This window comes from Podarcis filfolensis (assembly GCF_964270895.1).
Source record: "Podarcis filfolensis genome assembly, chromosome: 8".
Taxonomy (NCBI): Eukaryota; Metazoa; Chordata; class Lepidosauria; order Squamata; family Lacertidae; genus Podarcis; species Podarcis filfolensis.
Window position 1 is genome coordinate 70,587,688 of NC_139611.1, and position 12,493 is coordinate 70,600,180.

General features: G+C 44.6%; 1 protein-coding gene across 1 annotated transcript; it reads left to right on the forward strand.

The window, feature by feature from the left end:
• Nucleotides 1–4,148: 4,148 nt before the first annotated feature.
• On the forward strand, nt 4,149–12,481 carry DBR1 (debranching RNA lariats 1). Its single transcript, XM_083627420.1, has 8 exons — nt 4,149–4,458; nt 5,510–5,634; nt 6,083–6,163; nt 7,445–7,530; nt 8,434–8,658; nt 9,736–9,816; nt 10,388–10,533; nt 10,958–12,481. The coding sequence occupies exons 1-8, from the start codon at nt 4,241–4,243 to the stop codon at nt 11,628–11,630; spliced, it is 1,635 nt and encodes a 544-aa protein (XP_083483546.1). The 5' UTR covers nt 4,149–4,240; the 3' UTR covers nt 11,631–12,481.
• The last annotated feature ends 12 nt before the right edge of the window (nt 12,482–12,493 follow it).

Below are 12,493 nucleotides of genomic sequence, written 5' to 3' on the forward strand. Positions count from 1 at the left end.
CTAGCCCCAGTGGTCCAAACCATGCCAATCCCAGTAAGCTAATGTAGGGGCCCTTGACCACAAGCAAGTCCAGTTGCCGCGTCCGCCCTCGGTATTGCACCCTGAAGGTCCCCACCCCCATTGTGGGGACCTTACGTTTCTGGAAGTCCCGGAGGGTGAATGGGGCCGGCCTGAGTTTGGGAACCCCAGTAGGACACAGTTTCCTTAAGGTCCTTGCCGAGATTATGGATAGAATTGAACCCGTGTCAAGCTCCATGCGGCATGGGGCCCCCTCTATCTGTACCTCTACATAAATTTTCTCTACGTTGGGGTGGGGCAACTGGTATACCTGGAAGTCCGTGAGCTCCGTCGAGTTGCCTTGGTGCGTTGGGCCCCGGGACCTGGGGCTCTTGGATTGGTCATCTGATGCCTGGCGTCGGGTGGGCCGAGCCCGACACACCCGGGCGATGTATCCCAATTTTCTGCACTGCCTGCACTCTGCGTTGTGGAAACGGCAGGTCCTCCTCTCGTGACTTTCTCCACAGCTTGCGCAGTTCCCTCCTTCTCGTAGAGGCAGCTGTGGTATGTGGGCTGCTTGAGTGCGCTGCTGTACTCGGTGCACCTCCTCCCTGTTGGATCCTGAGTCGTTGGTGAGGTCTTCGTGGTGGACCCTCGGTTGGGACGGCTGGCTCGGCCGTGCCTCTTGCGTCGACCTCTCGGCAGCTTCCGTTGCCAGGGCCTCCTCCAGAGCGACCTGGAACGTTAGGTCCTTCTTATTGTAGAGGCGTCGTTGCAGCTTCTCATCCTTCAGGCCACCGACGAGGCGGTCCCGAAGCATGTTCTCCAGCTCTGAGAAGTTGCAGAACCGGGCGGCTTGGCGGAGAGAGGTCACAAACCCAGTTATGGTTTCCCCAGGGGCTTGCCGCTTTGCGTAGAAGGCATTTCGACGAGCCACCACTGAGGGCTGTGGCGAAAAGTGCCCCTTCAGCTGTTCCATTATTGTTTTGTATGGAACAGTAGCAACGTCTTCAGGCGCAAGGAGAGCCCAGGCGATTTCAAACGTCTCCTCTCCGCAGACGCTGAAGAATATTGCCCTCTTCTTGGCGTCTTCTTCATCGGTGACCCCTTTGGCTTCTAGGAGGAAGGTGAAACGGGAGGCGTACGCTTCCCAGTCTCCAGATGCTGGGTTGAACGGCGAGAAGCTGCTGTCGGTTGCCATTCTGAGTTCCTTGTGTCCCGGAGCTGAAGCCTGGATACACGGTGCGAGGCAGCGGTGCGGCAGGTGGCGGTGCTGCGGTGCTGTGTGTGGCAGTCAGCTCAGCGGGATCCCACCTTCGTCGCCAGTGAAATATACTCAGAGTCGCAAAGTGATTTCATGCTCTTTATTCAGCTCATAGTGGTGAGGAGGAATGAATGAATGTCCCCTCAAAGTATCTGCTTTATATACATTATTTACACAATGGGCTGCACATGATTGGCTAATTCCGGAATTCTACTGTAAGCCAATCAGGTTGTGGATTCACTTCTATCTGGAGCATGATTGGGTGGTTCCTGCCAACCAATCATACTGCTGCATTGTTCTAGGAACAATCAGACTGCTGCATTCTGAATCCTATTGTTCTAGAACCAATCAGACTGCTGCCTTTTGGATCCTATTGTTCTAGGACCAATCAGACTGCTGCAGTTTGGATCCTATTCAACTCAGTACATAACACTGCTTAAACCTTTTTATCATCCCATGGGAACATTGTTGGAAGGAGAGAGAAAAAAAAGTGAACCCAAGCTGGAATTATTGTACAGTAGATAGTTGTGGATACTTCTTCTTAAATAAAGAATGCTAAAGAGCTGGCAAAGGGGCAGAAAAGGTCAAGTAATGTGAGCAAGGGGTTTGTGCATTCCCCTTTGAGGAAAGACTAATACATTTGTGGGTATTGGTAGCCATTGGTTATCCTTGCTGGGGCTGATGGGAGATGTAGTTCTGAGAGGTTTTTTTAAGTATTCATGGGCTCCCTTGATAGGATGTGTTGGACCTGTCTTTCATTTGTGCATATTTTTGTGGTTTTTTTTAAAAAAAGTTTTTTATTGTTTTAGTGTAGTTTTAATATTTTTGTTGTGTTGTAAGTTGCTTCCAGTCATTTCAACGGGTAAAGCAGCTAAATAATAATAATAATAATAATAATAATAATAATAATAATAATGTGCTCATGGGAAGAAGATGTAAGCAGTACTTCTGTTTTAGCTTTCTTTTCTTTTCTTTGGTCACCAGCATTCTTTAACTTGTAAGTTTTCAAATCTGGACAGTTTGATCTTCTCCATGCTTACCCATAAGACTTGCTACTGAATAAATGTGCATTACTAGCGTGTGCTAAAAAAGCAACATTGCTTCCAAAAATCTTTTAAGGACTTTCCCCAGAATACTGAGCTAGTTTCTATTTTTGTGATGCTTTGTTAGTGCTGTAACATTCAGTTAAAGCCTGCAACAGACCCTCCAGGTGTCCTATTTTCCAGAGATGTCCCTGATTTAGAGAAGCCATCCTAGTTTCTGATTTGATCCTGGAATGTCCCGCTTTTCCTTAGGACCTCCCTATTTTCATTGGAGAAATGTTGGAGGGTATGGTAGGATGTCCCTATTTTCGCTGGAGAAATGCTGGAGGCTATGGGGTTATCTGACCTCCAAGCTGTCTGAAGACAATTCTGTATAGGGAAGTTTTTTAAAAAAATATTTAATGTTTTATTATGTTTTATATTTGTTGGAAGCTGCCCAGAGTGGCTGGGGCAACCCAGTAAGATGTGTGGGGTACAACTAGTAAAATTATCATTATGGAATGGGATGTCCCTATTTTCATAGGAGAAGTGATGGAGGGTATGCTGCAAGAGTCTGACATGTGAACGGTGGATGTGGCCAGATGGAAGAAGATATGTTTTTGTAGCCAGTAAATGCCATTTCTAGGCAAATTGTCTCAAGAACAAGCCTGATCTTCAAGCAGTTAAACGGGACATACTTAAGCACGTATCCACACTTCTGCTTCTTGAAAGAATGGGACCGAGCGGTTTCCCCCTTCCCAAGGGAAAACCCTTTTCTTAGTGACAGATCGGAACGCATGGCAACCCGGGGAAAACCCGTTTTACTTCTAAGCACGCTTAGAAACCAGGCTTGATCCTGAATCCCGAGACAAGTTGCCTGGAAATTGCATTTATTGGCTATAGAAAAACACCCTCCTTCTTCCATCTGCCCACACCCACTGTTCCCACGTCAGACACTTGCAGGCTTTAACTGAAATTTCTGATGGCATTTTACTTCTTGCATTGTTCTTTCGCCGCTGCACTTCCACGTGAACGCTGTTCCTAAGGAGGAGCTGGATTCAACATTCTAACCTTCCCTTCGTTTAAACCGATTCTGATATATTGCATTTTAATTTGATCGTGTCGCAGCCCACCTAATTGCGGAAGGGTGGGTAAGGAATAGAATGATGGTGAAGATAGTAATAATAATAATATGAAATGACAACACATAAAATATCGTAATATGTGCCTGTTATGTACTGAGTTGAATAGGATCCAAACTGCAGCAGTCTGATTGGTCCTAGAACAATAGGATCCAAAAGGCAGCAGTCTGATTGGTCCTAGAACAATAGGATTCAGGATGCAGCAGTCTGATTGGTCCTAGAACAATGCAGCAGTATGATTGGTTGGCAGGAACCACCCAATCATGCTCCAGATAGAAGTGAATCCACAACCTGATTGGCTTACAGTAGAATTCCGGAATTAGCCAATCATGTGCAGCCCATTGTGTAAAAATTGTATATAAAGCAGATGCTTTGAGGGGACTTTCATTCATTCCTCCTCACCACTATGAGCTGAATAAAGAGCATGAAATCACTTTGCGACTCTGAGTATATTTCAGTGCCATTACGAGACTGGTTTCCTTATAACGATTAAGAGTAATAAAGAACGATGATGATGATTAATAATAATACAATAAATGAACCAAAAAGTTCCTTGGAGCCACGTTAAAACCATAGGTATTTGGGGGGGGGGGAAGCATCCTAGCGATGATAAAAATCATTCGGCGGGACATTGTCGCAATACTAGCGCAACCTCCAAACGTTCGGTGAGAGCAAAAGAGAGACGCATGCGCAGCAACAGCGGCGGCGGCGGCGGCAGGGGGCGGGGCGGGGCCTTCCGGCTGCCTCGTGATGCGGAGAAAGCAACGGTCGAGGGCGCGTGCGTTGCGCAGGCCGGGCTGCCGCCGCCCGGGCGCATGCGCCGAGGCCGGAAGATGAAGGTGGCGGTGGCCGGCTGCTGCCATGGCGCGCTTGACAAGATGTACGAGACGCTCCATTTGCTGGAGCAGCGCCACGGCCAGGCGGCGCCGGATCTGCTCCTGTGCGCCGGGGACTTCCAGGCCGTGCGCAACGCGGCGGACCTGCGCTGCATGGCGGTGCCGGCCAAGTACCGCTGCTTGGGGGGCTTCGCGAGGTGAGTCGCCGCGAAGAGGCAGCAGGATTTCGAATTCCGCGGAGGCTCCGCCCCGGAACCCATTTGAGGGAAGAGTGCCTCTGAGCACGCGCAGAGCGCAAGAACCTTTGCCGGATTTTTAATTGTTGGGTTGGTAGAGGAGTTGGTTAAGCATTGTGTGCGCGTGTGTAAAATATTATATAATTTGTGTTTTATGCTTTGGTAGGTTGTTAAAGCAGCTCCCGTAGGCGGAAACGCTACAGCATAAAGCACGGGAAGTTTTTCTTGGTGTGCTTTTTCACCAGGTTTTCCATATGCGAATAGCAAAGTATTAACCAAGTGTCAAGTGTTCCTGAAAGATCTAAGCCCCATTTTCATGGGGGCCCTGAGAGAGGAAAGGATGGCAGGGCCACACCACTGACACACATACCCCCATCCCAATTTTACACAGCTTTTCCTCTCTCTACTCCTTGCATCCAAAGGTGAGTATCTGCAAGAGAAGTGCTACAGATCTCTGCAGGAACTGAAATCTTGATCATGCGGGATTCCACCTTCTGTAGAAGGTTTGTGTAGGTTTCCCCCCTGCAAAATGTTCACACGCAACGTGTGGATGGCAGACGGAGGAAGTTGACTGGCCTTGGAGAAAGCCCCACTGTCCCTTTCAGTCTATGCACTCCTTTTATCCATATACTGTAGTGTGTTAACTAAATCCAGCGTCCCAAGTTGAGGTGAAATACGTGGCTTAGTCAGTCTTAGTTGGATTGACTGTGGAACTTAGTGGGACTTAACTTCTGACTAAACATGCTCCGGCTTCCACTTCATGTCCTACTGACAGGTGCAATTAAATAGGTTAGCTTTATGTGTTTCATGTTAATTTGGTGATTCTTAGAGCACTTTCCGCTCAGCAGTAGACCATATGCCATCTCCACCTCCCCAGCTGCACATCAGAAGCAATGTATGATACAATGTGCATGCATATAAACCTATAGGCCTGATTCCTCTGATCAGGCAACATGAATATGCTGATCGTTAATACCAGTGACGAAGACATTGGCTTTTGGCTTTGTTCTAGGTATTATTCTGGAGAGAAGAAGGCTCCTGTCCTGACCATCTTTATTGGGGGCAACCACGAAGCCTCCAATCACTTGCAAGAGCTACCATATGGCGGATGGGTAGCACCAAACATCTACTACCTTGGTATTAACATTTTGCTTTCTGTTTTGATAGCTTAGGATGCACAGGCATAGGGCTGAGGATTTAGAAGTTCAGCTTTATAGTGGGGGACTGCACTTTCCTTCCAAAATTAGGCATGTCAGTATCTTGCAGGTGAAGTCGTATACTCTTGCTGGAATGTTTTCAGTGTAAGCCTGTATAGCTGTTCTGGAAAGTTTTCAGTGTAGCAACAGGAAAATACCTAGGTCCAATTCTGTCTTTTTCTGACGTGTGGCCAGTATAGTGAGCAGCAGATTGTAGCCCAAAATACACTATTATCCCTATACACATTACAGAATGCAACCTTTTTCTTTGCTATGAAGGAAATACAGCACATTCTTGGGAATCAGTAACCACTTTATGTACTGCTCGTGGTTTTCGTGGACAGTCTTCTACTTCTTAGCCTGATCTACATATTTTTTTCCTGTTTCAGGTTATGCTGGAGTGGTAAAGTATCGCGGGGTGAGAATTGGTGGACTCTCTGGCATCTTCAAATCTCATGATTACAAAAAGGGTATGTCTAGGATGGGGTTGTGCTGCAGATTCTTGTTTTAAATCTGAATTTAATTTTCGGCTGTAGCACTTATTGCACTAGAGTGAGTTGCGTCTGTTGCTGGTAGGTGATTCTGAAGCCTGGTTTTGATGCCATGGGAAGCTGTGGCTAATGAATCAGGATCTGAAACCATGGTTTGATGTTTGTTTGTGTGAACTAACCACAGTTAGGTTATTGAGTTTAGATGTAGTGGGAAACTGCAGCTTATTCAAAACTGAAAGTAGGCATTTTTTAATCTTCATTCTTGCTTGAAGGAGGGGAAAAGGGAGCATGTGGTTCCAATGCCCACCACAGCATATCTTTTACTGGAGAACCCTAGTTTACTGGTACATCTGAACAGGTCTTGATTATCCCTGTGATGCAGCAGTGCTGAAGGGAATCAATGTGGCAAAATGGATCAAGGGTTTTTCTTGGATGTAGGAAACCCAGTTTTAAATTTTTACTTGACTAAAATGCTTAGCTGAGAAACTTGGAGCAAATAACTATTTCTTACCATGGCCAAATTCAAAGTGGTGTTGTGAGGCCCAAACACTACTCTGATTCCTGTGAGGAAAGTATAAGATACAGATAGAAGGAAAAAGGATAAGAATGTCCATCTAGTTTTCTCTGCACCTTTCTGTTGGCTTGTTGTAGTGATATTCTATCTCATCTGCCTTGTGATCAGCAAAGGGCCTCATTTCAGATCCCTGCTCACCTGGGTACTGAGTTTTCACTTCAGTAAAATAGGAAAAATTGTTACTTGCCTCTTGAGGATGTCAGAGTAAGGTTGTGTGGTCTTTGTTCAATTGACGGCGCTAAAGCCAAATATCCATTGAATGAAATAGGAAGAAGTTAAATTCCTTGTTACGTTTACTTATTTAAAATATTTTTAGCCTGCCTTCTTTTGAAAGCAATCTCAGGGTGGTGTGCAGTGCATTTAATCTTAAAGTAGTAACATCAATCAGTACAATAAAATGAGGGCAAATAAAATGCATAAATAATACTATCTGTTAAAATTATAGTACATCTGCATTCTGTGATCAAGCTTCTAGATCTCAAGTTGTATAGGGCTTTATAAATTATCATTAGCACCTTGAAACTGGCCTTGTAGTATAGTGATAAGCACACTTGTGCAACTCTCAAAGAAGGTTGAATATAACACCCATTCCACAATGCTGCTGTTTCAGGGGATCGGAGCCAATTAGGAAGTCTTCCTTTTTGTCATTGCTTTTATTCAGCTAAGTGTTTCTCAACTTGCTTAAGGTCACTTTGAGTATCCACCATACAACCAACAAACGATAAGAAGTGTCTACCATGTAAGAAACATTGAAGTCTTCAAGCTCAAGCAGGTTAGTGTAAATCCAATTTCATATCAACCTGTCTGTATGTTAAGATCTTCTTCATAGCCCTGCCCCTCCCCTTCAAGTACCTTCATCGCCATCTGAGATAAGGTGGGTGGCACCACAGGGATAAGGGCTGGCATCCCAACTTCAAAACAGTCTCCCAAGAGATTTGTGTGGCACCGTTCTTGTTAATCTTTCTGTCACTAGGTTTTCTGCCACCAGCCTTTTAATTTTCCAGATCTTCTAATAGCCTTTAAACGGGCTTACACCTTTTAAAAAATGGGTTTTATGTTGTTTCTAGTTATGTTATTTCTTCTTCAGCAGCTCTCGGCTAGGCAGAGGGATGAGAATTAATGTTTAACTGTTTTTTAATTATTGCCCCGCCCCCTGCCCCATGTTTAAAGCTGTTCTGATTTTATCTTTAAGCCACCTTAAATTCCTCTCAGGGAAAAAAGGCAGGGGAATAATAATAATAATAATAATTCTTCATTGGTGTTGCATTCAGCTGCAGAAACACCAGGAAGTCTCAGCAGGTCCTGCTGAACTGGCTGGCTCTTTAAAAATAAAACAAATAAATAAAACGGTTAACAAAAACAAATACAATCTATGTTGACAAGCAAAATATAATATTGAAAATATAATCAAGATACAATAAAAATTACTTAACAGAAGAAATCAAAAAGAAAAAACCAGTACAGTAAGTCAAAACTTAGAAGAACAATCATCTTCATTAGTCCTACTCAGAGCAGACCCATTGAAACTAATGCAGTTAAGCCCACTTAATCATTTCCCCTCTTCCCTAAAAATTAATTGACATCCTATGATTCTGTGATCCTGTGCTGTGTTTCCTTTGTTCACAACAGCAGCCGTCTTATCTCATTTTGTGTTGCTTTCATTTTGGTTCAACAGCTAAAGCAGCCTATGGATGTATTTATGTCCCACGACTGGCCCAGAAGTATATATCATTATGGAGACAAGAAGTTGCTGCTTAGGAAAAAATCCTTCTTCCGCCAAGAAGTGGAGAGTAATACATTGGGAAGTCCTGCTGCTTCAGAGCTTCTGGAGCACTTGAAACCAACCTATTGGTTTGCTGCACACCTACATGTGAAGTTTGCTGCTTTCATGCAGCACCAGGTAAAAGAATTGGAGCGTTTTGCTGTGCCTCTGTTGACATTTATGTGTGCAGTTGTGTTCCACCATTGTTGTTTTTAACGGACGCTGGAGCTCCAGAGAAACTTCAGTGGAGGAAACCTGATACCTGCCAGTAGTTTCAAAATAACAAACTGCTCTTGATTGGGGGCCAGTTGTGCTCAGCTTGCACCTGGCACTGCTTGAGAATTCTGAGAAAGGTTCATTCTGTCATATTGATTCTAAATGGCGTCCCATTGTCTCCAAACATAGACAAAAAGCTGCTGTTTGAGCTCAGGAGTTATTATGCAAAATTTGTTTATAATCTCTTAAGAGGGGTTCAAATGCATAGGGAACATGTAAGCAAACAGCCTTCCAAAATATATAATAGATTGCAGCGGTGGGGAAACTGCCTCTCCAGATGTTTTTGAACTACTGCCCCTATTATCACTGAATACTGGCCATGCTGTCTGGGGCTGATAGGGAGTCCAACAGCATCCTCGGGTTCCTTACTTGTGCTCTATTACAATCTTTTTCAAAATACCATAATTCAAATATAAGCTTATCGGGGATTCCAGGACAGTGGTTAGGATCTTAACAGGCTATTGATAAATTTACCTTGGTTTGTTTTGATAAGTAGCCCTTAGTGAATTCTGATTGGAATCATAGAGCTGGACAAAACTGGAGAGCCTGCCATGTAATGATATACTTCACACTCTTCTTTGCACTGTTGATATTTTTATATAAGTGAAAATGACTGATAGGCAAGCTAACCTCTGGTACTTTCAGAAGGGCAGAAGACATTTGTCTGTCTGTGAATTTATGTTTTGCTGGTTTAAACCCTGGCATCTCCAACCAAAGATTTGGGAGGCACTGGGTAAGAAAGACTTCCATCTCAGATAGAAGGCTGCTGCCAGTCAGAATAGACATTGCTGGGTTAGATGGAACAGCGGTCTGACTCACAAAAAGGCAGCTTCATATGTCCATGCATATAAATCGCTTCAAACCTTGTTGTGTAGCCAAAAATGTTGACTTTGGTACATGTGCCATTTTTTGTTGATGTATTCCCCCCCCCCTTAATAGGCCAATGGCAGTGGGAAACAGCCAAAAGCAACAAAATTTCTGGCCCTGGATAAATGCCTGCCCCACAGAGACTTCCTACAGGTAAAACATGCTGAATTTTCTGTTTGGTATCTGTTGTTATGAGGCCTAAGGCTCAGTGGTATTTAGAATCTTCTGTAAAAGGGGGAGAAATGGTCAGCCGGATATGACCTTCCAGGATGCTCTGTTTGCACCTTGGAACCTTTTCCCGAAGCTGCAGCCCTCTCCACCCTCCTTGAGTGTTTTTGCATAGCATGGATGTGTCCTTGAACTGTGACAAAGCCTCCAGGCGGATGGAGAGTTGTGTGGATAAATGTCTGGCTTTTGTGGCTTACTGTACAAAGTAAGAGCCGCCTCTGTTGCTTTACCTGCTTTTCTCTAGCCTTGCCCACTAGTGACATGCGCCCCCCCCCCAAGGTTGCCTGTGGGGGAATGTGGCCCTTGGGCTGCAGAAGGTTCCCTACCCCTGTTTCCCAGCCTGGCTTCATGGTCCTTCCAAAAACAAGGGAGAAGTGCAGTCTGTAGGAAGGGCAAGGGTAGATTTCTCTGAGGTGCTAGTGCCTTAAGTTCACAGCCAAGTCTTGCGTGCTATGGAGGACAAATAGGTATTTTTAATTTCCCAATGTTTTCTAAGATTGTAGAGATTGAGCACGACCCAAGTGCATCTGACTGCCTGGAATATGACCCTGAATGGATTGCTGTTCTTAAAGCTACTAACAATCTTGTTAATGTGTCTCCAAATTCCTGGAATATGCCCGAAAACAATGGACTCCATGCAAAGTATGTAGAGTGTTGTCTGTATATTTCTATTTATTTGCTGCTTTTTCACCCCTTATGCCTCCTCTGCCAACATCCCACCAATACAACAGAGCAGTAATGAAACAGTCAGATTAAAAACAACACTAAGGCAACAATCCTAACCCCACTTACTTGGGAGTAAGCCCCACTGAATCCATAGGACTCCTGAGTAGATATTGATTGCACTACTCCCAACTCTCCCTTGCGCTGGATTCCTCTAGCATGCTGGGATAATTGAATCCAGCTGATTGAAGTTAGGAGGCATTACCATCCCTAGAACTCCATATATCAGTTAATGCCCTGTGTGAGGAAGCACTTCCTTTTCTCTGTCCTGAAGTTCTTCAGATGTAAGGGGCAGAGAGGTGGGTAGCCTTACTTGAACCTCCCTGTGTTTGGCCTCTTGTAGATGGGACTACAGTGTCACAGAAGAAGACATCAAGGCCGTTTTGGAAGAGGCGAACCATGACCTTAAGGTTCCACATAACTTCAGTACCACAGTTCCCTGTTATAACTCAAACAAATCCCAGGAGCACAGAGAACCCGTTCATCAAATCAATCCCCAGACGACCGAGTTTTGTGCCCAGTTTGGCCTCTTGGACATTAATGGCCGAATCCAACAACTGAGAGAGGAGCACGGAGATGAGGATGATGACGATGAAGAGGAGGAGGTAGACAGTACTGGATCAGCAGAGGAGCCCAGTGACTATAATACAGACGTTTCTGGCTTGTCCTCTTCTATCAACCCTGATGAAATAATACTGGATGAAGACAGCGATGATGAAGAAGAGCCAGGCAGCTGCCCAGTGGACTCGTTGGCCAACCACCCTTCTGACGTCTCAACAACTTTTTCCGACATCCGGGTCATGCCAGGTTCCATGGCCGTGTCGCCGAATGATACTGTGGAAAGTGATGAACTGGAGAAATTGAGTGAGAGAAACCAGCCAGAAGAGGTGATCCCCAGTGAAACGGCCTTGAAGCGGCTAAGTGACACAAGTGAAGAAGGAAAGGGTGGGCCAAAGAAAATTAAAAGGAGGAACCAGGCTATCTATGCTTTCAAAGATGAAGATGAGGTGGAATGAGACAACCCCTTTGTTGACACTGTAGGCAGGATCTTCGATTGCTATACCTGTTCAACTTTGGTGCGGGTCTTTTTTTTGTGGGGGATGGGATTTTACAATCTTACACAGTTTTTACACTTTAATTGCAATAAGCCCTTTTTATATTAGAGCAAATATTTTTATTGGGGAACAAATATTGATTTGGTAGAAAGAACTTGTAGGCATCTGTGATCCAATGGAGGACCTGTTGTATCCCTTTTTGCAGAGGCTTACCAGACAAGGAGAAAATATTTTGCATTTTGATGGAGGTTCAGAAAAGGACCTTTTTATATATATATAATGGAGCAAGCTCAAATTGATTCAACTTCTTTGCTACTTAAGCTCACCCACCTGCCCATTGACAGCAATTAGTTCCGAATCTTGCATTCATTGGACTTTGCATCAGTGAATGTTATAAGTTCTAGCTTTCTCAGGTAGTCCCTCCTCCTTCCTGCCCTCCCAGTGTTGATGGGGAATTTGCTGCCTTCTGTATGTTGTTGGACTCCCAGTTCTCATCATCCCTGATCGTCGTCCATACTCACTGGGGCTGATGGGACTTAGCGTCCAACAACTTCTGGAAGGTCATGCATTCTCCATTCCTGGTTTTTGCTATGTTAACCATAAGAACTAATAGGCTGTCTGATGTGCATCATTTCAGCTGTCAACCACATTGAGAATGTGATTGAAATAATACTGTATAAAATTGGGAAAGTACAATAATCCTATGGTGAGTTGAGCATGTAAGAAGTGAAACCACAACTTGGGGTTTATTTTAATGCCGTGATTTACCAGGATGATATATAGGCCTGTAAATAAATCCTCCTTTTGCACTACCCTAGTTTCTG